This window comes from Eublepharis macularius, chromosome 4, assembly GCF_028583425.1.
Source record: "Eublepharis macularius isolate TG4126 chromosome 4, MPM_Emac_v1.0, whole genome shotgun sequence".
Taxonomy (NCBI): domain Eukaryota; kingdom Metazoa; phylum Chordata; class Lepidosauria; order Squamata; family Eublepharidae; genus Eublepharis; species Eublepharis macularius.
The window spans coordinates 135,664,115-135,689,853 of NC_072793.1; the positions used below are offsets into that span (position 1 = coordinate 135,664,115).

General features: G+C 39.8%; 1 protein-coding gene across 1 annotated transcript in view; it reads right to left on the reverse strand.

Annotated features, from left to right (window-relative positions):
- The window catches only part of CNTN6 (contactin 6), a 232,121-nt gene that overhangs the window by 163,855 nt on the left and 42,527 nt on the right, over nucleotides 1-25,739 (reverse strand). Inside the window, 3 exon segments of the mRNA XM_054977138.1 lie at nucleotides 13,067-13,169; nucleotides 15,639-15,842; nucleotides 24,490-24,585. Coding sequence (XP_054833113.1) covers nucleotides 13,067-13,169; nucleotides 15,639-15,842; nucleotides 24,490-24,585 — 403 coding nt within the window.

Consider the following 25,739-nt stretch of genomic DNA (forward strand, 5'->3'; position numbering starts at 1 on the left):
TGTGGGGATAAGAATAACACTAACTTGTTCACTGCTCTGGGTGAGGCACTAATATGTGTAGAAGAGCGGTATATAAGCACAGTTATTATTATTATTTATATTTCCATGACACCATCCCTTGACCTGTGAAATTAAGTATTTTGATAAATATGAAAGTGATACAAAATATAAATGCATTGCATAATGTGTGAGTGTACATATACAAACTTTAAAAATTGTATTGGATAATACCGCAAAGCATGATTACTGAGAAAGCTGCTTTCACTGCTTTCAGTGTGGAGAGCTGCTTGTAGATCAAAACAACCTGACGAGCTGTCTTCATGCAGAGTACACTTGATTCTCTTGGCTTTCAATTCTGCTTTCGTTCAGCATGGGTAAATCAATGTGTCAGCAGTAAACATTTGTATCACTCCTCTCTGAATGACCTTTTAAATTTTACTGCCTATCGTGTCAAAGCAATTAAAATTAACAATACAGTTACTAAGCTGCTAAGATCAATTAATGGCTCTTAGGCTTTATCTATTGATCTAGTGACATCTTCAAAACCCACTGGTAACAGACTATACATACTTCTCTTCTATTCACAATATATACACAAGGATTGATTACATATTCTTATCTTCTAAATTACATATTTAAATGACATATTCTTATCTCCTAAATTAATTAGTCAAACTCTTACATCAAGGATTGGTGACAAGTTGTGGACCGACTATGCTTGGACAGAATGTACACTGAGAATAAATGACATCAAACAAATTGGAAACTAAATAAATCACTTTTATTTAACAAATAAATTTCTTCTGAAGTCTCTTTAGAAATTAAACAATAGAAACAAACTATGTGGCATTCCTCAAATCCACGTGTAGGATGCTATGGAAGTGGTACTTAGAGGGAAATTAATCTCCGTTGCCTCCTGTCATGAAGAGCAAAAAGAAAACATTAGAAATGAAATGATATCTAGAATAAGAAAACTAGAAGATGAACACAAAAAAGGCCACCCAATCTATAAACTTGCTTGCATGAAAATTAGAGGAAAAACCTCCTCACATTCTATACAAGCTATTAAAGGCACCCAGGAAAAACTCCAACTAATTCTGTAAAATTAGCCGATGTATTTGCTGAATACTACCAAACCATTTGTACATCAGACAATCCTGACACTAATCATATTTAAAATTATTTATCATCACAGGAAATTTGGAAAAAAACCTCACAAGAACATAAACAATATCTGGACCAACCAGTCACAACAGAAGATGTTACAGTCACTATCAAATCCTTGAAAAAAATAACAAAGCTTCAGACAGGGATGGATTCCCTGCCAAATTTTTACAAAAAAATACATTCACCTACTTTCAACTCCACTAACTGCCACATGCAACTCTGTTATGTTAGGAGGTAGCATCCCTCTATCTTGGTCAGAGGCTGAAATAGTAGTTACTCCAAAAAAGGACAACCATATTACAAATACTAAATCTTCTCAACCAATACCCTTACTGAATCAAGACCAAAAGATCTTTACAAGCATATTTGCCAAAACATTGTCTAAATTTAAATAACCAACTACATTCACCTTGACCAGACAATACACGTAACACTTTAATTAATTTCTGTGAAGCATACAAAACCCCTGCATTACTTCTGGCCTTTGATATAGAGAAGGCATTTGATTAAGTGGAAATACCATATCTAAAACTTTTACTTCAAAAAATGGGTTTTGGCGACCAATTCTAAAATGCCATTAATGCTCTTTATCTTTCTCCAAGAGCTACAGTTAGGACTAACAATGTACATTCAATAGATATCCATATAGCAAGGGGAACTAGACAAGGCTGTCCCCTTTCCCCATTTCTGTTTGCCATAACTATAGACAGGGCCAATGCTACCATTAGACCAACTAGGCAGCCGCCTTGGGCACAGACCTCAAGAGGGGCATAGTTTTAAACAGATTACTTTCTTGAAAAAAATGCAACTGAGAAAACCTATTGAGCACCCCCTAAATGGTCCTGTCCACAGACATCAAGCAGCTCAAAAGCTCACCGTAACTTTTTTATTTTTATTTATGTATGTATTTATTTATTTATTTATTTGTTTGTTTGTTTGTTTGTCTGTTTGTTTGTTTATTTGATGTATACCCTGCCCTCCTCACAGATGGGCTAAGGGTGGCTAACAACATTAAAAATACATTAAAAAAACATTAAAATCACAGAAACATAAAATCAATAATATTTTTTAAAAAATAATTAAAATAGTCCAGGAGCAGGCTATTTAAACAAATATTGGGAGTCCGTATACAGGCATGGCAGATGGCTGAGGGCAGCTCCGGAAGAAATGGTGGTCTTAGATGGAAGAAGAAGGACACTCGCTGGCACTCAGCCAAAGGCCCAGCATAACATCTCCGTTTTACAATCCCTGCAAAACTGTAACAGGTCCCACAGGGCCCAGATCTCCAGCGGGAGAGCATTCCACCAGTCCAGGGCCAGGGCAGAAAAAGCCCTCACCCTGGTTGAGGCCAGATGGATGTCCTTTGGGCCAGGGACCACCAGGAGTTGCTTGTCTGCAGAGTGCAACACCCTGCAGGGGACGTAATGGAAGAGGCGGTCCCACAGGTATGGAGGTCCCAGTCCATGAAGGGCTTTAAATACCAAGGTTAACACCTTGAACCAGATCTGGAACTCCACTGGAAGCCAGTGCAGCTGGCACAGCACATGATGAATGTGCGCTTGGATGGGCGTTCCGGTAAGGATGCGTGCCGCTGCATTCTGGATCAGCTGTAACTTCCGGGTCAGACCCAAGGGCAGTCCAGGATAGAGTGAGTTGCAGTAGTCTAGCCTGGAAGTGACCGTTGCATGGATTACTGTGGCCAGGTCCTGTGGCCAGGTCATAATCTTCTGACCCATTGCCTTGCCGATGTGGGGATTCGTGGAACAGCCCTGCAATGGCTGAACTCCTTCCTTCACAATCTAGGACAGAGGGTGGCACTCAGGGAACAGATGTCTGCTTACCATTCTTTGGTATGTGGCATCCCTCAGGGGGCGATTCTTTCCCCGATGCTATTTAACATCTATATGTGCCCCCTTGCTCCGTTAGCCCGCAGCTTTGGGCTAGGTTGTCACTGGTATGCGGATGACACTCAGCTCTATCTGCTGATGGATGGTGTTATGACCTTTCTTTAGGGTAGATTTTTCTTTTAATCTATCCCTTAACCCTCTGGGTAGTCTGCTGCCACCCGGAATATTTTATTCCAAGATATTTTATTTAAATTTTCCCTTTGGTAACGTTCCTAAGCGTCAGGCTCCTTCGTGGTTCTATGTGGCCCTGAAGATAGGAATGGGATATAGCAATGACAGCTACACTGGGATATAGCAAAACAAAAATAAGCTTTTATTTATTCGAGAAGCGTATCGGTTTCATAAACGTAGTTCTCGGTTCTTAAAGTTACTTCATTTACTCTCATTCACACAGCTGGCCTCTCTTTCCCTGACTGAGTGTCCTTTCACAAACATGCTCAGTTCAGGTTCCACACAGGTTATATTTCTCTCATAAACACTTCAACATATTCAGGCAGCATACAGCTAGCCTGCTTTCTTCTGACTAAAAATTTTTTCTCTACTCTCAGTCTCAAACTGCATTCACTCCACCCACCCTCTCAGTCCTCAACCAATCATATTGTCAGAAACTGTTTTAACCTAAGTAACGCCATATTTAATCGTGTAGTGTTTAGACTTCTTTCCCTCCAGGCAATACCTGCAAGGAGCTGATTCCATGGGAAAGGATCCTGTCTTATCTGCTGTTTCGACCTTGGCCAGCTCAGCGCACCTCTGAGAAGTTTTGCTGTATGAACTCGGGGGGGGGGGAGGCTGGGCTCCGGGAGTGTGAAATGTAACAACCTTTGCTCTATGATTCATTCCTAGCAATGCTTTGCTCGGCCAGGATCTCTAATCCTGGAATATGCACATCTGGGCTTGAATGCTGTCTTTCACAATAAACCTTTTGAAATCAAAAGACCTCGTCTTCTTGCAGAAGGGAGTGAAACAGACTATCAAGTCTGGAATGCCATAGCCTGACACATATCACTCACTCATCCATCTCCTTCACCCCCCACTCTTCACCTATCTCATCAAGCATTTAAAGATACATGCACACATTTACTTGGAATCATTACAGATGGCCAGTCCGATCTTGCTTTGGATTCCTTGGTCAAGGGTCTTGAGGCTGTGACGGTATGGTTACATCAGAGTCGCCTGAAATTGAATCCCCTGAAGACAGAGGTTCTGTGTCTGGATCATGGGGCAATCGAGCTGGGAACCGGCTCCGAGCTGTTGATGGGGTACAATTGAAACCTTCTCTGATGGTGAGGAGTCTGGGTGTGACCTTGGATGCTACACTTTCAATGGAGGCCCAGGTCATGACTGTTGCCAGGTCTGCCTTTTTTCATCTTCAACAGGGCAGGCAACTGGCGCCCTATCTTTCACCCCAGGACCTGGCCACAGTAATCCATGCAACGGTCACCTCCAGGCTAGACTACTGCAACTCACTCTATCCTGGACTGCCCTTGGGCCTGACCCGGAAGTTACAGCTGATCCAGAATGCAGCGGCACGCGTACTTACTGGAACGCCCATCCAAGCGCACATTCATCATGTGCTGTGCCAGCTGCACTGGCTTCCAGTGGAGTTCCAGATCTGGTTCAAGGTGTTAACCTTGGTATTTAAAGCCCTTCATGGACTGGGACCTCCATACCTGCGGGACCGCCTCTTCCATTACGTCCCCTGCAGGGTGTTGTGCTCTGCAGACAAGCAACTCCTGGTGGTCCCTGGCCCAAAGGACATCCATCTGGCCTCAACCAGGGTGAGTGCTTTTTCTGCCCTGGCCCTGGCCTGGTGGAATGCTCTCCTGCTGGAGATCTGGACCCTGTGGGACCTGTTACAGTTTTGCAGGGCCTTTGGCTGAGTGCCAGTGAGTGTCCTTCTTCTTCCATCTAAGACCACCATTTTTTCTGGAGCTGCCCTCAGCCATCTGCCATGCCTGTATACAGACTCCCAATATTTGTTTAAATAGCCTGCTCCTGGGCTATTTTAATCATTTAATAAAATATTATTGGTTTTATGTTTCTGTGATTTTAATGTATTTTTTAATGTTGTTAGCAACCCTTAGCCCATCTGTGGGGAGGGCAGGGTATACATCAAATAAATAAATAAATAAATAAATAAAGTTATGGTGAGCTTTTGAGCTGCTTGATGTCTGTGGACAGGACCATTTAGGGGGTGCTCAATAGGTTTTCTCAGTTGCATTTTTTTCAAGAAAGTAATCTGTATAAAACGATGCCCCTCTTGAGGTCTGTGCCTAAGGCGGCTGCCTAGTTGGTCTAATGGTAGCATTGGCCCTGTCTATAGTTATGGCAAACAGAAATGGGGAAAGGGGACAGCCTTGTCTAGTTCCCCTTGCTATATGGATATCTATTGAATGTACATTGTTAGTCCTAACTGTAGCTCTTGGAGAAAGATAAAGAGCATTAATGGCATTTTAGAATTGGTCGCCAAAACCCATTTTTTGAAGTAAAAGTTTTAGATATGGTATTTCCACTTAATCAAATGCCTTCTCTATATCAAAGGCCAGAAGTAATGCAGGGGTTTTGTATGCTTCACAGAAATTAATTAAAGTGTTACGTGTATTGTCTGGTCAAGGTGAATGTAGTTGGTTATTTAAATTTAGACAATGTTTTGGCAAATATGCTTGTAAAGATCTTTTGGTCTTGATTCAGTAAGGGTATTGGTTGAGAAGATTTAGTATTTGTAATATGGTTGTCCTTTTTTGGAGTAACTACTATTTCAGCCTCTGACCAAGATAGAGGGATGCTACCTCCTAACATAACAGAGTTGCATGTGGCAGTTAGTGGAGTTGAAAGTAGGTGAATGTATTTTTTTGTAAAAATTTGGCAGGGAATCCATCCCTGTCTGAAGCTTTGTTATTTTTTTCAAGGATTTGATAGTGACTGTAACATCTTCTGTTGTGACTGGTTGGTCCAGATATTGTTTATGTTCTTGTGAGGTTTTTTTCCAAATTTTCTGTGATGATAAATAATTTTAAATATGATTAGTGTCAGGATTGTCTGATGTACAAATGGTTTGGTAGTATTCAGCAAATACATCGGCTAATTTTACAGAATTAGTTGGAGTTTTTCCTGGGTGCCTTTAATAGCTTGTATAGAATGTGAGGAGGTTTTTCCTCTAATTTTCATGCAAGCAAGTTTATAGATTGGGTGGCCTTTTTTGTGTTCATCTTCTAGTTTTCTTATTCTAGATATCATTTCATTTCTAATGTTTTCTTTTTGCTCTTCATGACAGGAGGCAACGGAGATTAATTTCCCTCTAAGTACCACTTCCATAGCATCCTACACGTGGATTTTAGGAATGCCACATAGTTTGTTTCTATTGTTTAATTTCTAAAGAGACTTCAGAAGAAATTTATTTGTTAAATAAAAGTGATTTATTTAGTTTCCAATTTGTTTGATGTCATTTATTCTCAGTGTACATTCTGTCCAAGCATAGTCGGTCCACAACTTGTCACCAATCCTTGATGTAAGAGTTTGACTAATTAATTTAGGAGATAAGAATATGTCATTTAAATATGTAATTTAGAAGATAAGAATATGTAATCAATCCTTGTGTATATATTGTGGATAGAAGAGAAGTATGTATAGTCTGTTACCAGTGGGTTTTGAAGATGTCACTAGATCAATAGATAAAGCCTAAGAGCCATTAATTGATCTTAGCAGCTTAGTAACTGTATTGTTAATTTTAATTGCTTTGACACGATAGGCAGTAAAATTTAAAAGGTCATTCAGAGAGGAGTGATACAAATGTTTACTGCTGACACATTGATTTACCCATGCTGAACGAAAGCAGAATTGAAAGCCAAGAGAATCAAGTGTACTCTGCATGAAGACAGCTCGTCAGGTTGTTTTGATCTACAAGCAGCTCTCCACACTGAAAGCAGTGAAAGCAGCTTTCTCAGTAATCATGCTTTGCGGTATTATCCAATACAATTTTTAAAGTTTGTATATGTACACTCACACATTATGCAATGCATTTATATTTTGTATCACTTTCATATTTATCAAAATACTTAATTTCACAGGTCAAGGGATGGTGTCATGGAAATATAAATAATAATAATAACTGTGCTTATATACCGCTCTTCTACACATATTAGTGCCTCACCCAGAGCAGTGAACAAGTTAGTGTTATTCTTATCCCCACAATGGAGCTGGGGCTGAGAGGAGTGGCTGACCCAAGGCCACCTACTGAGCTCATGTCAGTAGTGGGATTCAAACCAGTAGACTGCTGATTATGGTTTAGAACACATACTTCGTGAAACATATGCATTCTAAATAACGCTGTATGAACATCACTGTAGTTCTTTTTCTAGTATGGTGTATAACTGGTGCTTTATCTTTGACAGCCAATTAAAAATAGTGAACAGTATCAGATACATGTTCTGTAATTGTTAGCAGAGACCAAGGATGATCTGGTCATGTAACTTTTCTTGTCATTTTTACTATCCATATCTCTTATCTTGCAGCTGGGCATAGTGGTACTTTTGGCTAGGTAGAATGTCACATGATTGGAAACAGTAAAAAAAGAATTAAATTATGATTGGTTTGATATTTATCTTTGTTATCATATGAAAAGATCTTAGATTTCTGCATAAGATAATATATAAAAATGGTAATCCAAATAGCAGATCAGGGTTTTGGCCAAAAGAAATCTCATGAAGATCTAGGCAGGAAACTTACCCTTGTAATATGTGCTACGGTAACTTGAATGCATTTCATCGTTAATCTGACTGAGTTAAATTTCATTAAGAAATGTAACGGGTTAATAAAAGCAGGGCAGTCCAGAGTTTTCATTTCTAAAATATTGTTCTGGAGTGTCTCTAACACATCCCACTGTTTTTTGTAGCACTGGCCTTTCTTTAGTGCCCGTTCCGGGCTGTTTTGTGCTGTTCTGGGAGCTTTTTGGCATGGGATGGGTTAATAAAAGTGGGGCAGTCCAGAGTTTTCATTTCTAAAATATTGTTCTGGAGTGTCTCTAATACATCTCACTGTTTTTTGTAGCACTGGCATTTCTTTAGTGCCCGTTCCGGGCTGTTTTGTGCTGTTCCGGGAGCTTTTTGGCATGGAAAGGGTTAATTGAAGGGTGCCAGTCCAGAGTTTTCATTTCTAAAATATTGTTCTGGAGTGTCTCTAACACATCCCCCTCTTTTTTGTGGCACTGGCATTTCTTTAGTGCCCGTTCCGGCCTGTTCCGTCTCGTTCCGGCTTTTACCCTGTCCCGTTAGAGATAACAAAACAAACAGGTTTATTCAGAATGGTAAGCATGACTTGTATTCCTTCCCACTTCAGACTACTAACTGACACAGTACTGGAGTTGGGAGGTGCATATACTTCAGAGTTAGAAGGTTATGCTTTCATCAGTTTTTAATGTAATAACAGTTTCTAGATAGTTGTTGTGGGTTTTCCGGGCTGTATTGCCGTGGTCTTGGCATTTTAGTTCCTGACGTTTCGCCAGCAGCTGTGGCTGGCATCTTCAGAGGTGTAGCACCAAAAGATAGAGATCTCTCAGTGTCCTCTCAGACACTGAGAGATCTCTATCTTTTGGTGCTACACCTCTGAAGATGCCAGCCACAGCTGCTGGCGAAACGTCAGGAACTACAATGCCAAGACCACGGCAATACAGCCCGGAAAACCCACAACAACCATCGTTCTCCGGCCGTGAAAGCCTTCGACAATACAGTTTCTAGATAGCTTGGCACATTTTACTGTTTTTTATCTGGGAATAGCACCCATCCCCCTCCCACTAAAAATCAGTAACTTCAGTCCTTACAGGATTCCCTCCCTAGCCTAGGATATCTCCTATCCCTTCTTCCTCCCAAACCCAATTGTCCTTGTTGTTGGTTGGCTGTTAAATTCTCCAGTTTCTTCCCCCTCTCCACTTCAGAGTTTCATTCACCTTTTTAATCTGATTTGTCTACTCTGATGAGGGAAAACAGAGTCCAGTGACATCTTAGAGACCAACAAGATTTTCAGGGGGCAAGCTTTCAAGAGCCAGAGTTCCCTTCTGTCTGAAGAAGGGAGCTTTGACTCTCGAAAGCTTATACCTTGAAAATTTTGTTGGTCTCCAAGGTGTCACTGGACTCAAATCATAGTGTTTATATTCAGCCTTTTGTGAGCGTTGCTGTCTAATATTAAAATGTTGGTTGGTTAAACTTTCACCAGAGTTTGACAAAAATGCTAACAAATGAATGGCTGGGTTGGAGTATGAACCCAGACTTACCCTTGACTTCAGTGGTAACTATTCCTCTACAGCATCACCACCTAGTGCCAAAATTAAGCCAGAGATGTGTGAGCCAGTCAGTTGGCAGGGGTAACTCAGCAGAAGTTGGCCCCTGGGAAGTCACAGCAAGAGCAGCCACATTGAAAAACACCTGCTTAGTCATGGCAGAGAGGAGGCCGGACTGGGTGAGAACCACCAGGATCTTCTCTCCCCCATGTAGGGTAGGACTAGCAGAAGATAGTTTGGGCCAGCTTGGCCATGTGGGGACTGTTCTAGCAGACCAGGGAGGTCTGAGAGGGAGATGTCCTGGGAAAGGAGAAAGAGGAACAAGGTGGATGCAATTCTTCCCCTCTTTATTCTGAGGCCTAGCTGAGCCAACTGCTTCACAGTGGACTTATGGGCAGGAGCAGCCACTAGGGAAAACTCGAACCCTGACGTTGGGGGTAGTGGAAATACAACAGTGCCTCACAATGCTCACATACACATCAATCTTATTTTCAACCCAGCCAAGTATATAATTAAAGCTGGAGACTGGAGCCAAAAACTTCTGGTGTTTTTCTGGTTTGTGCAATCATCTTTCCTGGTTTGTGCAATCATCAAACTTGAAAAACACCCCAAGTTTTTTTTAAAAATCTGAAATCTAAAAAAGAAATCAAGTGGAAGCTAAAAAAAAAAACCCAAGTTGATAAAAGGTTATGCAGTTTTGTCAGCATTCCAGGCTTGGTTTCTGTCAATAGAGAGCAGAGGGTAGGGCAGGGCCCTTTCTAGGGGTGTTGGGCCTGGCAATAACAACCAGGTGACTCGCTACCACCCAAATCACATGACACACCCAGCGTGCTTGCTGCTATTCATTAGCACCCACCCCACAAAAGCCAGTTGTGATGAACAGAAGAAGGTTCTACCTTCAGTTCTCCCTGTATTCATTACAACTGGATAGAATTCATACAATTTCATTTACCCTGCCTATCAAGAAACAACCATCTGGGCAAAGAGGTACTCAGCTCCTATTCAGGTGATTACTAAAATGAAAGTGAATTTGTATGCCAAACCAGATAATTAGCTGTAATTAAAATCTGTAGTTAACACTAGAAATGGGCATGAACAGAAAAAAAACCCAAACGTGATGTTTGTTGTTCGTTGCCATCCACAAACAGGGACTCATGAACAACCACGAACACGGCCCTGTTCACGAACATGTTCGTGGTTTGCTGTTCGTGGGGGCCAGCAGGCTCTCCTCCAGCCATCATCGAAGTCAAGATCCCTACTGCACCACTTCCAGTAACCTGACCTGAGCAGGCATCAGGAAGACTAAGAATCTGAAGGAAAGTTTAGCATATTTTGATAATTCTTTAAGCAGAAACAGAAGAAGTCTATCACTAGGGCTTGTTCCATATGAACATTGTGTGCATTGAGAGTGAAGAGGCAAATTAAAATATTTCACTAAGCTTGTGGATAGCACAACGTATGATCTTAATTAATTTATTCTACTCAAAATGTGTAGTATGAAAATTTTATGCAAGACCATCTATAGCAGTAGATAACGGTAATTTGCATGCACACTGTAGAGACATACAACATATTTTCAAGAATATATTTATTTAATGTGAATATTTTTGGCAACAATTAATATGCTAATATATATTTAATAGCAATACATTATTAAAGAGTGTCAGTATTATAAATAACCTGATATTTAAATATGCTATTATTCCTACATGTTGTGATTGTATGGGAGTGTAATGCAGAATTTGTTTCATTTCCATTTCCCCCCCTCACATCTCAGACAGCAAAAATTAAGATACTTATGTTAAGTATAGCATGCAGCAGTTTGCAACTTTCTCTCAAGTACTGGGTACATTTTCTATTTTTGATAGAATACAAAGACTGTAATACTTTTAAACTCCATAAATATGTCAATAGTATAATTTTATATGCTAACTAAATTATAAGTGATGCATTTTATGTTGCTAAAATAAATTCAGGTTTTACAGGAAAGTAAGTATTGCATATATTTCATTCTCCCTCACTTTTCCATTTTTAATGGTAACCTCTGTCCCTGTCTTCAAAATTTCCAGAAATTTTACATCAGTAGACACAATAAGCTGCTCCTTTATCCACATGATAAATGGTCTATTTTATAACCTACTTGAGAGTGTTGGAATACCTGGAAGGACAGTGTAAAAGAATTTTGATGAGTTTGTCAAACAAGAGTAGCAGCAGACAAACTGAGGCAGTAAAAAGATCGGAGTAAAACTTTATTAATTATATATTAAGATATATATCTTAATATATAATCTTAATTATATATATATATCTTATATATAATTATATATTAATTATATATATATATATCTTATATAATTATCTTATATATTAAGAGAGATATAAGGTATGCACCTTGAGCTCCTCAGAGCAAATTTTGTAAATGAAGAGGGACAAGTTAAATAACTGGGGACCTGTGAATGAACCAGGCTACAGGGGCTAAAATAATGGAAGGCTTAAAATGATGTGACTGGAGGACTCCAAATGTATGTTTGTTGTTGCTAAAGGAAGGAAGGAAGGAAGAAAGGAAGAAAGGAAGGAAGGAAGGAAGGAAGAAAGGAAGGAAGGAAGGAAGGAAGGAAGTCTGGATATTAACTTCAGTCAGGTGGGGATCACTAAAGAGGGTTGTTGGGATTAAGTTGCATACATTTGTGTGAAGTTAAGCCCACCACACACATTCTCACCCAGTATCATCAAAATGATTGTGGTAGAGTCAATACAGTATAAGGTTAGATCTGGCCAGCTTTTCAGCTGGTGGAAAAGGAATGAGGGGTCCCTTTGATCACTAAAAAAGGCTATTCTGGGGATTTTAGGGCCGGAATAGACAGAACGAATTTGGAATGGGAGCCATGTGATAAGGACAGAAATTGGGCAGGATTGCATGAAAAGCTGGCTGGATGCAACTTGTATTCTACAGAAATATATGATGAGTATTGAAAATTTTGCTGTTTATCTCAATGACATGTGATCTATGGCCATGATACAAGATCCACCCCCACCCCCGCCGCCACTCCTGAGATGGAAATATAAACTCAATTACCTTGGACTGAGCATTGTTTCTTCTTACCTTTGCCTAGGTTGGCTTACTTGAAATAAAACTCATATGTAGAAACACAAGTGTGTTTCTTTCAAGTGTCAAAGCCATCAGCTTTACAAATAGGAAGAATTTAATGAGATGTCAGAAATAGTTGAAGCAGTTAGCCTAACATACTTAAATTGAATCATTCGATTTGCTGCCACAACAAAAAACATTTTAATTGATATTATTTCAGAACATTGGTGTTTTGCATTCATATACATATTTTGAATGGAGGAATTTGTGTAGGTTTGGTTCCTAGGGAAGTGTTTATTTATTTGATTTTTATACCAGCTCCTCCTCAAATGAGGTACAAAGCAGTGTTGACAACACAGAGTCAGAAATGAAAAAAAATGAATGGTTGTTTGGAAAGTCAGCCATTCCATATGACATGACAAGGATGGAAGATCAAGGGTCTGCTTTGTCAGATTACTGCCTTGGTGAGATGGCATATCCTTTCTCCAGTGTGAATTCTCCAATGTGAATTTCTTAAATTATCAGACATTTAAACATTCCCTTGACTATTGGATATCTATTCAATTCACCATTTAAAAATGATATCATTTGATTGTAACAAACAATTTTTTAAAGAGATATTAAGATCCTTACTTTCCGAGGGCAAAGCATTCCAATTTAACAGGTGAGCCCTTTGCTGCATATGTTGTTTCTGGAAACCGTACTTCAATTTTTGGTTCATACTCTCCCATCACACCTGTTGAACATCAAAACAACAAATGCTTCAGTTGCGACTCAGACCTGTCTACTACAACAGAATTTCAGTGTAAAAGATAAAGTTGTGGCCTTACTTGTTCCCATGGTAACTAATAAGTGTCTTCCAGTGAGAGCAACAGTGGGCCTCTGTGGAGAACTTCATGGCTCTGTAGATACCAATATGAAGTCTACAAATCAAATCATGAGTGAGTTCTCCTTGATCTCTTGACCAAGATTATCAAGAGGCCAGCATTTAGCAGTCCTCTGGCAGCATACTGTATTCTTTCTAACCTTTAAATCTGATTGATTTGTGAACATCACAAAGTTAGATGCACTGAACACCCAAAAGGGAATACCAAACTTCTCTTCAACTTTACATCTCTTACAACAAAAAGAATAAGCAATTTTCTGGCTTGAGAAACTGGGATAACATGTCATTAATCTCAGCACTTTTTGGTTGCAGCATCACACAAATTATTATAGATTATTATAATTCTTTGCTGTAGCACAATTACCGTGTTCTATTATTTTCTTTTTTAAAAATAATACTTTTAACTATTGTTTATTTTAGGTCCAACAGTATAAGCCAGGCATGCACAAGTTGTGTGACCCATCAGGTTAAACTAAGCAATGTATTCTCATGTTCCTGTAACTGAGTCATGCAGATTTTTCCATCACTCAATGAGAACTTAGATGTACGTCACAGTATCACTAATCAAACACCGCAGGCAGGGCTTCCATGTTACTTGACATTGCCTAAAACAGAATAGTCAGTGGTGAGGGGGGGCAGTTATTCAAATTTAAGTTGGTAAATGAGAGCTCAGTCATAGAAGCCCTGTGCAAGACTAGTCTGTGTGTGAGCTCACTGATCAGGAAGAGACAGCAGGCATGAGCTTGCTGGACCTTCCCCACCTTTGTGCAATAGACAAGTCATATGCATGGTGCAAACATACAGAAGAAGTGAGCATGTGCATATCCCCTTCCCGTGATTAACCACATTCAGAAACCAGCATTGCTGATCATGGGGAAGGAGCATATGCATGAACACTTCCTCCATGTGTTCACATTTTTCAGACAACTCAGTGATCATGTGGAGGTGGGGAGGGCTAGCATGCTCATGTCTGCTGACTCTCACCTTGCAGTGTATCAAGACATGGATAGGAGGCATCTAGTGGTATACATGTATGTATGATCAAACTCTAACAATGAAATCCTAAGTGGATTTCAATGGGCTTAGACTGGAGTAACTGCTTAGGACTTCACTGTAAGTATCCTTATTCTATGAACAGAGACAACAGAGAAAGGGACATTGACTCAAAGAATATACATTTTTTAAACCCTGCTAAATTCTTAAGATCATGATAGTCAGCAGAAGGCCCAAAGAAGCAAATTCTGTTTCCACAAATTGAACCTTACAGTATAGCATAACCCCTTATGCTGTCCCTCCTACAAACCATTATGCATTTATGCACTGTTTCTGGAGAAAAGACAATATGGAATGTGGTTTAGCATTTGTTGCTATGTGCTCTGAGCATGCACTTTGAGTGATTATACTTATGAAAGTAAACCATTTTTTTAAAAAAAACCTTGAACATTTAATTAAAGAGTTTTGTTACAAAGGATATCTTGCACTTTAGTGACTAAATTAGATCTATCTTTTTGCATTTTAGATTTTTACAATAAAAGCCTGTCACATCTGAATTTAAGCATTCCTGGAAGAATATCATTAATATGAGAAATAGGGTTCCTTTACCATATCTGTTTCTGTTATAAATTGTTTTGGTTTACTTTTGGCCTATCTGCAAAAAAATTGGTTTAATAGGCTTTTCCTTATGAATCTGTGAAAGATTGACTAGAAATCTCTAAATGTTCAGCACCACTTGAAATGAAAATCCTGAAAATTCTTTGGGAGAAGTTATAAGAATTAAACTGCCAGGAAACTTGTTAAGTGGTTTAGGTTGCAATCCTATGGACACTTTTTTGGGACTAAGCCCCTCTGTATAATATAGGATTTACTTCTGAATAGGTCCTGACCAGGATAGTCCAGGTGAGCCTGATCTTATCAGATCTCAGAAACTAAGCAGGCTCAGACTTGGTCAATAATTGGATGGGAGATTCCAATGAAGACCAGGGTTGTAGAGGCAGGCAATGGCGAACAGCCTCTGTTAGTCTCTTTCCATGAAAACCCCACCAGGAGTTGCCGTTAGTCAGCTGTGACTTGAAGGTACTCTCCAACACCAGTTCTGAATAGACCTTTTTAAAATTGCTCCCTTTTGCTCATTCACACAATTCCTTCATTAAATTTTACCAACAACAGCCAGATCCCAAGTACAGACTTACATGAACCATTGGCCTAAGATAAATGAGTAATTCCAATCTGCCAATTAGACTACAATGATTGTCACTTCACATCTAATGCATGGTGTTAAAGACCAATCAAATTAGATTAAGTAGTACTGTTAAAGCTTACCATCAATACGGAGCACAAGTGGTGTAGGTGGGCCCTGCACACTTTGTTGTGCTTCCATGTTAGTTACAACACATGTGTAATTGCCCACATCAGAGGGTTCCACTTTGGCAATGTACAGATTCCCTGTCCCTTGAGACACAAATCTCCGATTGTCCTCCTGAACATATAAGGGATTATCATTGAAAATCCAAGCATAGGACAAATCTGGAAAACATCAAACACTCATTACATATATCTTCCTAACAAAATTCTGCTGTGAGTTTTAGCACTGTTGGAAGAGTTTGGTTTTTTTAGTGAACCAATTCCATGATAGATTTTTAATTAACAAAACAGCTAATGTAAAGTTTTAATAATGGTGGGTCCTAAACTGGATCCTGAACTTTCTCCTCCATTTTCATCTTCCTGTGTCAAGTGCTTTCTTTAATCTCAAATAAGAATAAAATGCAACAAAATTCGTACAAAAAGGAAATACTAATTTTCCTTTTCATTTGACTAGTGCAATGACAAATAGGTACAATGATATGACTGTGTCAAATGGAAAGCTGAATGCTTTAAAATCCATTTAGGGGGTTGGGATAGAAGGAATAAACATAGTTTACACATACATGTCCAAAAAATGACTTGGACAATTACAAATTAATCACTATATATAAACCTTTCATTGTATCAAACTCAAACATAATACTTTGCTAGTAGAGATGATTCACACACTTGAGAGAGAATAATAAAATATTGTGTAATTTGGATTAAATAATAATAATATTGTGCTTATATAAGCTCTTCAGAACAGATTAGTGCCACACTCAGAGTGGTGAACAAGTCAGTGCTATGTTTATCTCCACAACAGACAACCTGTGAGGTAGGTGGAGTTGAGAGAGCTCTGAGAGAGCTGTGACTGACCCAAGGTCACCTAACTAGCTTCAAACAGAGGAGTGAGGAATCAAACCTGGTTGTCCAGATTAGAGTCCTGCCACTCCCAAACTGGCTCTCCAGTGTGATTGATCAGATTTAGGCTGGATAAGAGAAAATATTTTCTTATTTATATGTTGCCTTTCCTCATAGTTCAAGACAGCTTACAAAAACATTAGAAAATTTTCCACATTGATATGAAGATAACCCTCCCCCACCCTCCTTTAAAGCCTCGGAGTGCCTGCTGAAGCTCTTCAAGAGGGGCTTCCCTTGTCTCCTCAAGGAGTTCTTTCCACAGAGCAGCAGCCACAATGGAAAAGCACTGGGCTCTGGTTGATGCCAGACAGGCCATTCTAAGTGGTGGGACAGCCAACAAATAGCTGTCTGAGGATTGTAGTTGGTGTACCAGGACAAATGGAAGGAGATGGTCTTCGCTATTCAATATCATCACTATTAAGAAGTGCAATTGGGCATAGCAATAATTTGTAAGAAATTATTTAGAATTAAATCTGGTAAATTGCAATGTTGTAAATAAGTGGATTATATTATTCTTGAGACTCTCCTAATTCTTCTTGTCTCAGTCTAGTGTCATTGTGTTGCTTTCTCAGCAAGTGATTTCAAGGAATTTCTTGCAGTTCACATATTTCCTTCTTTAGATTGTTTCATTGCTGTGACTTTGTGAAGGCAACTCCAAGATAAGGGCAGTTCTACAATCTTCATTTTGGTACATATCTGTGAATGAGGAACTAGAGGATAACGGTGCTCACAGTACAATCCTAAGAAGAGTTACTCCAGTCTAAGTCCATTGAAGTCAATGGGCTTAAACTGGAATAACACTTCTTAGGATTTCTCTGTCAGGGTACTTAAAGCTCAGGTGCAACAGAATCCATTTTGAAAGCCACTGTGATATATGATCAGGAAGGATGTTGCGGTAGAATCCAGGAACTCCATGTTTGAATTCCCTCTCTGCCACTGAATATTACCGGATGATCTTATGTAAATCACTCTCTCTCTCTGCCTCATGTACAACAGTGTTGTTGTCAGGATAACATAGGAAAGGAAGACTTTTCTATGGTCATCCAGGGAGCTTCATGGCTCAGTAAACACTTGAGCCCAGGAACCACCTGCAATAGTCTAAGCACCATACTAGCTTTTAAGTAAATACATAGCTAATATTTAACACACACACATATTTAACACACACACTTGCCTCATTTAGAATGGTAAAAAACAGTCATGGGCTATGAAAAGTCTTGCTTGGATGGACTGTTACAATGAGCTCTTCAATGTCTAAAATCACTGTCCAAATAAATGCCATATTTTCCAATCATGCTGTCTGAGTGTAGCATTGGTATTTAAATGTGGTCATTCTGGGTGGCTGCCTGTATTGTGAATGGGCATTTTAATGCACAAACATTACAATTTTTTAGAACTATGACAGACACAGTAGATTCCACCATGGAGACTGCTCAGACAGGTGGTCACACAGTTGCTATCTCCTGCAGTGCAGGCTGTCACTAGAGGAGGTGAGGCTGCATGCGGACTACTAGAATGGACATTATGAACTGTTCTTCAAAAACTTCCATCTGAATATGCCTCAGGCATTTTTTGGAATTCCACTTTTTCTATTTTAGTGCTTTGAGGATGGAACAACTTATGTGCTAACTTTTCTTTTCCTCTTCTCTGTAGCTGCCTCCTTTAGATAGGAGTAGCTCACCTCTTTTATGATTCCCCTGCCACTCTGATCTGCCTGACTCATTGCCCTTCTGTTCAGTGGCTTCTTTTCACCTTCTGTCACAACTGTTCCTTCCTGCTGTCTGGAGTTTGACAGCTGACTGTGGAACTCTTTCTATCATGCTCCAGCAGTGGCAGGAGTGGCATGGAAATTGTATTTTTAATAAAACATAGTAAATCAGAAGTTTTTGAAATCTAGCAGTTTAGCATTCCTTAATTAAATGTATAATTCATGAGCTTAGAACTTCCTGCCAACTGATTCATTTCAAAACTTCGTCTCTTTCCCCCATCCCAAGTCACTGCCATCATCAATGCCATTTTAAAAACATTATTTATGTTTCAGATGCAACGTCAGCATGGTATGATAATGAGTTTGTAAACACCCATGGCTTCTGTGGAATTTTACGCTGACTTCCTATAATATTATGTGACTATAATTAGAAACAGCATGTCACAGGGGATCTATCAAGGATGCTTCCCTTCTGAAACCTTTTTAAAAAACTTCTATACCCTGCAATACAATTAGGAAGTTAATGAAATCTAGCAAGAGAAAGCTTATGGAATAATGCATCTTCAAGATCTTTTAGGTACTATATTCAATCTGCTTGTACCAAATTTCTTATGCAAATCCTTATATTCTGAAAATATATATTTCAGATCAATACAAATAATATGATGTCCTATTCATTAGAAAATATCACAAAAAGCTATGAATACGAATATTTTTTTTGGAAAATTGCTTAGCAGCAGAAAATGTAAATTATGAGATAAGGGTCATTTTTATTTCAGTGACCACTGAAATTTCATCTAGAGAAGAATATGAAGCAGATTAGGTGGTTTCTCCTTAGGTAATGAGGAGAGGAATGAGAATGAGAAGAGACACCCATTCCTGAGGAAGGAGAAGAGACATCCCAAAGAGTTTTAAGAAAAACAGTTCCTGGAGGAGGAATTCCGCAGATCACTATGATTCTGACTATAGCAAATTCTGAAGTGAATTTTAAGATACCTGTCTCAAGTGATAGTTTTGGTCTGCAGTTGAACACCAAGATTCAAGTCCAGTAGCACCTTAAAGATCAGTTTTAATGTGCTGCTGGACTCGAATCTTTCTCAGGCAAAACATCCAAGGTAATTCAAAGGAAGAGCTTTGATATGACTAGCAATACTTTTCAGAGGGAAAGGGTCTATAGTTTTTGATGACATTTAAAATATTCCTTTACTCTCCTCTAATCTGTTATAATATTTAGTTATTAATGATGTTATCCAATGCAAACATTTTATAGTTTCCAAAGATTCCAAGATCAATTTTAACTAAGGGCCAAGCTACAAGTGACAAATGACACTTGAACGGCAAGTGGATCGAGTGGAGGGCAAGTGGACAGGGAGAAATACACTTGCTGTTCAAGTGTCATTCGTCACTTGTAGCTTGGCCCTAAGTTGAATGCAGCAATCTTAAATCACCTCCAGGAATCTAGTCAAGGAACAAGATAACCTGCCTCTTCATGGATTCATGGGGACTTTTAGCCAAACACAGATGTCATCTGATTTGTTCAATACATTTTTGTACTTTTGCTAAATGTAAATCTGGCCATGACATGTAGAGAAACACGTACCTGAATGTGAATTGCTGTTACAAGACGAAGGCCAATGTGAATTTGAACTAACACACAGAAGTATTCAGGAGCATTCATTAGAAAATAAATTGCTGTTTGAACATATGAAGCTGCCTTACACTGGATAAGATCATTGCTTTATCTACCCTCTCATAGCTTGCTGTGGCTGTCAGCAGCTCCCTAGGGTCTCAGACAGAGAATGGTCCTCTTGTCTGAGATGTCAGAGACTGAACATGGTACCTTCTACATGCAAAGCATGCACTCAGTCACTGAACCATGGCCTTTTTTCATGTGCTCTGTCAGACCACAGCACCAAAACAGACTTGATAGCTTTTCTTATTTTATTTTCCCTGGCTCAAAGCATACAGTACCACAATGGGCCATATCTTTGGGCCATATTCTGACATCTGAAAGTCAGATATAGTCCAGGTGCATGATACTGCGAAGTTATGTGACCTCTATTCTCAGTTTCTCCTCTTTGTTCCCAGGCACCAGGAGTTTACCACGCATTATAGTAGTTGTATGCCTCCTAACAACATGCAGCTTCTATGCAAGGCCTGCCACAGATGAAGGGATTCTGAGAACTCATAAATGGTCAAAATTGTGCAAAAAAATCACAATAATATCCTGCCTGATTTTTTAAAAATCCTTATCCTCCAAACTCTGAAATACATTTAAGAGTATCTACACACATTTTATTTGAAATAGATAAAATATATTTGGTAACATTTGGGTTTGCCAGTTATAACATACAGAGAGACTCAGAACATCCCCCAAACAATATATTCCTTTTTATCAGCCCAGTTTAAGAAAACGTATTTTCAGTAGTTAATACGAATATTTATTATGCTATTATTTACGGGCATTATATTTCATGAGACTTTGGCACTTGTGATTAGAGATGGGCATGAACAGAAACAAACAAACATGATGTTCGTTGTTTGTTGCCATCCACTAACAGGGACTCACAAACAACCACGAACATGACCCTGTTTACGAACATGTTTGTGGCTGGCTATTCGTAGGAGCCTGCAGGCTCTCCTCCAGCCATCATCCAAGTTTGGTCAAGAACCCTACTGCACCATGCCCAGAAACCTGACCTGAATAGGCATCAGGAAAGGTACCAATAATAAATAATAGCATGGCCCCAGAGTCTGGTAGTAGCCCTGGAACTTGAAGGGGTAGATTCCAACTGCACCACTCCCAGAAACCTTACCTGAGCAGGAAGCAGGAAAGGTACCAATAGTAAATAATAGCTTGGCCCTGAGCCTGGCAGCAGCCCTGGAACCTGAAAGGGTAGATCCCTATCCCACCACACACAAAGAAAATTCAAGCTCCAATGCACTCTTTCTATCAAAATGCCAACAGCAACTGTCTCTCCCTCTCAACTGACTGTAAACTAAGCCTGATCTGGGAGCCCCCCTCCCCCCTGCTCTTTGCTCCCTTGTAACAAATTTGGAGCTCCACACTTGAAAGGAAGACCTGCCTATCAAGCTAAATTGGGCTTAGATTGGGGTTTCCAGGGCTACAGCAGGAGTTCAGACAGAGTTCAGATAATCCCTGCCTAAGTTGCCAAGAGAATTGATTGCAGGTGCCAGACTGTCTGGCTTGACAAACAGCAATGAACGAGGTTTGCAATGACCACCTGTTCGTTTAGAATTGGGCCTCATGAACAGCTTGTTCGCGAAAAGCAGATTGGGCTGTTCGTGGCTTTTTTTTGTTCGTATTGCTGTTCGTGCCCATCTCTACTTGCAATTCACCTGGAAGTTGATAAAAAATACAGACACTGAAAGTTAGCAATACTTTTCTGACATGCTGAGTGTTTATTTGCATTGTCTACTGTTCATTCTTAAGGAATTGTATGACTATACATCCTATATTAAACATCACATTTAGGGGTGTGTAATTTGGTATTTCCAAGATGAAAGCATGTTCTAATAATACCTTACTGGTTTTATTCAGGAATATTCAGGAATCCAGGGTAATTATGGATATAATCTGGTATGCCAAATACTGCACTCCCAAATAATCTGGAATTATTTGGGTTTATCCAGGAATCACAGCACTGAACATTTTAGAACTTGCCAGCTTCTGTTTTCTCTGTTTGAAGTTTTTTTTCTGGGCAACAAGGGGAAACAGAAGTGAGGCAGCTCTTACTGATCAATGGGATGTGTTATTAGGGGTAGCTCCAAGGGTCTGGCCAATCACAGTGATACCTTGATGGGATTGCCTTTTTCAAACTCTTGCTGAGCATGAGCAACACATAAAAGAAGTCTGGTTTAGTGGCTACTCTCAAAAAGAAAATCAAACTAGACATTCAGTGGAACAAGAAGAGAGATTTGGGAAAGTAAAACAATATGTACAAGTATAAAATGGATGAAAAGAAGCTGCCAGAAACAAAACCTACCACAGAAGCACCTATATGAAGTGATTGCTGGCTGCTGCATTGCTGTGGGTTGTGTTCTTCTTTATAGAGGTGGAGAAACAGGAGTGTCAAGGAGTTCCAGACCCCTGGGGCCCAGCCCAGCGAAGGGGAAGGGACACAGGCTGCCTGGAAGATGCTGTTGCAAATAGCAAACCAGATAAGCTGCCACCAGCTCCCCAGTCTATCCCTAAGCTAAGGAGTTAGGGAGCAAAGCTCCAGAGCCTATTAGGAATTAGCCCAAAGCAAAGTCTACCTTGCAAGGGTAAGCTTACAGGCAGAGTTCACAGTCAAAGAACAGTTGTTTGGTAGGTGGATCTCAAGCACACATAGGGTGAGTTCAACAAAGGTTTTATAACAGTGAGGCTTCAGAGTCTTAATAACCCACATAAGGAAAAAATAGAAAGGTTTATTAATTCAAGGTGCAAGGTTATCACACATAAGACACAAAGTGAGCACCAAAAAAAAAAAAGATCTACAGCAGTACACCCTACATACTGCACTGAATTCTTAGGAGGCAAAGCAAGTTGGTTTCTCAAGCATAGCAAGCAAAAGTCCCTGGTAAAGGGTCCACAAAGTAGCAAAAGCAAAGATGGAGCTTCAGTCCTTCTCATCAAATAGAGGCAGAAGCAAAGCAAAAGAGTGTGGGCAGAGGTCTGAGATAGACACCCACCACAAGCTTCTCCATGTTGGTTAACAGCCGGTTTATATTGGTTCAAGCTGGAACCAAAGTGAGACAGTCCTTAAACCACACCCGTTCCCAGCTTGACTACATCACCTGACAAGTACGAAAAGGGACGTGTGACAAGTCTGCAGATCTTGGCACACGACCTAGGTCTACAGGTGCGAAGTTAATTACCAATTAGCCAGGAAGAACAGCTTATCTTGACTAAAGGACAGAAGCACAAGTGACTTATTGCTAGCAAAACAGAAAGCTTCTCCAAAAAGGGGGGAGGGAATTTCCCTAGACAAGAAAGCCTCCAAACCAACTCTCAAAAGGGCTTCTCATATACTCTTAACCATAACATTTTTTCTTTACAAGGAGTGCTAGTGATGAAGGGCAGATACTGCCACTCTGTGTCTTGTCACTTACAGTATAGGCTGCAGGCAGACTGCAGAGTGAGGAAAACTAGAGTGGGAGCCTAAAAGAACTCTCCTTCTCACTTTCTGAGGCCTTTTGGGTTGTTACTTAACTTTCTCTACGTGAATCTGTATGTCTTACTTGCCATTGCTAGATCTGGCTGGCTGTGGCTGGCTTGTGCCAGGTTCTGCAACTACTTTCTAGTTTGATGTTGGTTGGTTCTACTGAGTTACCAAATTGGGCCTGGGTTTTGCCTGGCTTCTGTGAGTGACACTAGTTCCGTTGGGCTAAGTTACAACAGTGTCCCTGGCTTGTGTTAGCTCTGCTCTGTTTCTCTGTTTTGGCATTGGTTTTGCTAGGATACTCTGGGCTGAGGTAGATTCTATTGGGCCTGTCAAAGTTGCCCCATTCTGCTTTGCCTTTGTGAATGACACGTTCATCTGCACTTGCAACAATGTCCCTTGCTTCAGTTGGTTCTGCTGGTATTATCTGGTTTGGCATAGGTTCTGCTGGTATTCTCTTTTGATGATGATTCAGTTGGGCTTTGTTGGTCCTTAGGACTGAGAGATTTTACACCATTGGTTGTTCTACTGTTTTTGGCAAAGGTTTCTTTGCCCAGGAAAGCATTGCAACCCCGTCCCCAGGAAACAATGGCGAGTGACTTGGATCATCTTTTTCTGGGGCCCATAGAATGGGACCTCTTGGTCCAATCTCCTTGAAACTTGGGAGGTCTGTAGTGGACAGTAAGGACATACTAGCACAGATATGGAAATGTGTAATGAGATGAAAGTGCAATTCTGTTCACCATCTTTCCAGCCATTCAATGTATGTCATGGCATTACTGGGATTAGAAAATCTATGTTCATATCCCTTATCTCTATCAACCCCATTACTATTCTCTCCCAGCCCACCACATTCTGAGAGAGGGTAATAAGACTCTCCTGAGCCATGTAGACACCTTACTGGACATGAGCATTGCACTAATGCTACTATGGACTGTGCTTCAATATTTTAAATAAATATGCATGTTTAGCACATTCTACTCATTTATGCTGGAAAATTAAGTGAAGGACAACATGAAATATCCACTATTACCTCCATAGTGTGGTGGGGTACTGCAGAGCAGAACGACTCCTTGCCCTTTTCTGACTGAAACGGTGCTTCTTGTTTTGGTTTCAAAGTTTTCAAGATCTTTAGGGAAACAATTAAAAATCTGTTAGATTTACTTTTTTTTTTTAGATCGACCCATTTTTAAGCAATGAAACCAATGTTGTTGTCCATACTCAACTCCCCCGCCCTTCATCTTTTTAAAAATGTACATGGTAATTTTTGCTATTAGCAGTTTCGGCCTCTGAAAAATATACTGCAAATTCTCTTATTGAGGAAAATTATAGATATGTATTTATTCAATGAGAAAACATTTTTACAATGCATACTGTCCTATTGGTCATCTGCTTGCTTTTTCTATGAGAGTGAAGATTTATAAAAATATTTTATGCTATTATATCTGTTGTGAACATTCTGCCAAATTCACTGGAGGAAATGCCCAGAATTTTAATTTGGGCACATGGAAGTCTTTGTACATTGTCTCTGACGGGCAATAATATATTTTTAGAATACTTCTGTGCTGCCTTTTCAGAGTCTTACTCAAGATGACTTACAATTTAAAGGCACAATATTAAAACACAAGCCATTACAACACAAGCAGAATAAAAAATATTTATAAAACAGAAGCAGATAATTTAAAAGCTGATAAGACCACTAATTAAAAGCCTTGGTTAAAAGGTGTGTTTTAGCCTGAAAGAAAGTAAAGTAAGCACCAGGCAAGCCTCAAAGGAAAGAGCATGCCACAGAAAATGCCTTTTCTCTAGTTGCCCCCCAACTCAACTCTGAGGGTGGGAGATAGATCAAGATGAGTAGCCATGTATTGTCGAAGGCTTTCACGGCCGGAGAACGATGGTTGTTGTGGGTTTTCCGGGCTGTATTGCCGTGGTCTTGGCATTGTAGTTCCTGATGTTTCGCCAGCAGCTGTGGCTGGCATCTTCAGAGGTGTAGCACCAAAAGACAGAGATCTCTCAAAAGATGCTGAGAGGTTCAGGTGAATCAACAGGTACATACTCCTCATCATTCTCCTGGTGAAGGTCAGGATGACCAAGGACATTTCTGTCCCAAAGTCAGGCCCGAATCTCATTTGAAATGGGTCTGAAGTTGTGTAGTCACTACCTGCTCAAGCACAGTGCCCAAGAATTGAATATTAGCTACTGAGGTCTTTTGGGTCCAAGGATGCCTTTTTCAGGAGAGGTCTAACAACCATCTCTTTGAAAGAAGTTGGAAGTATACCCTCT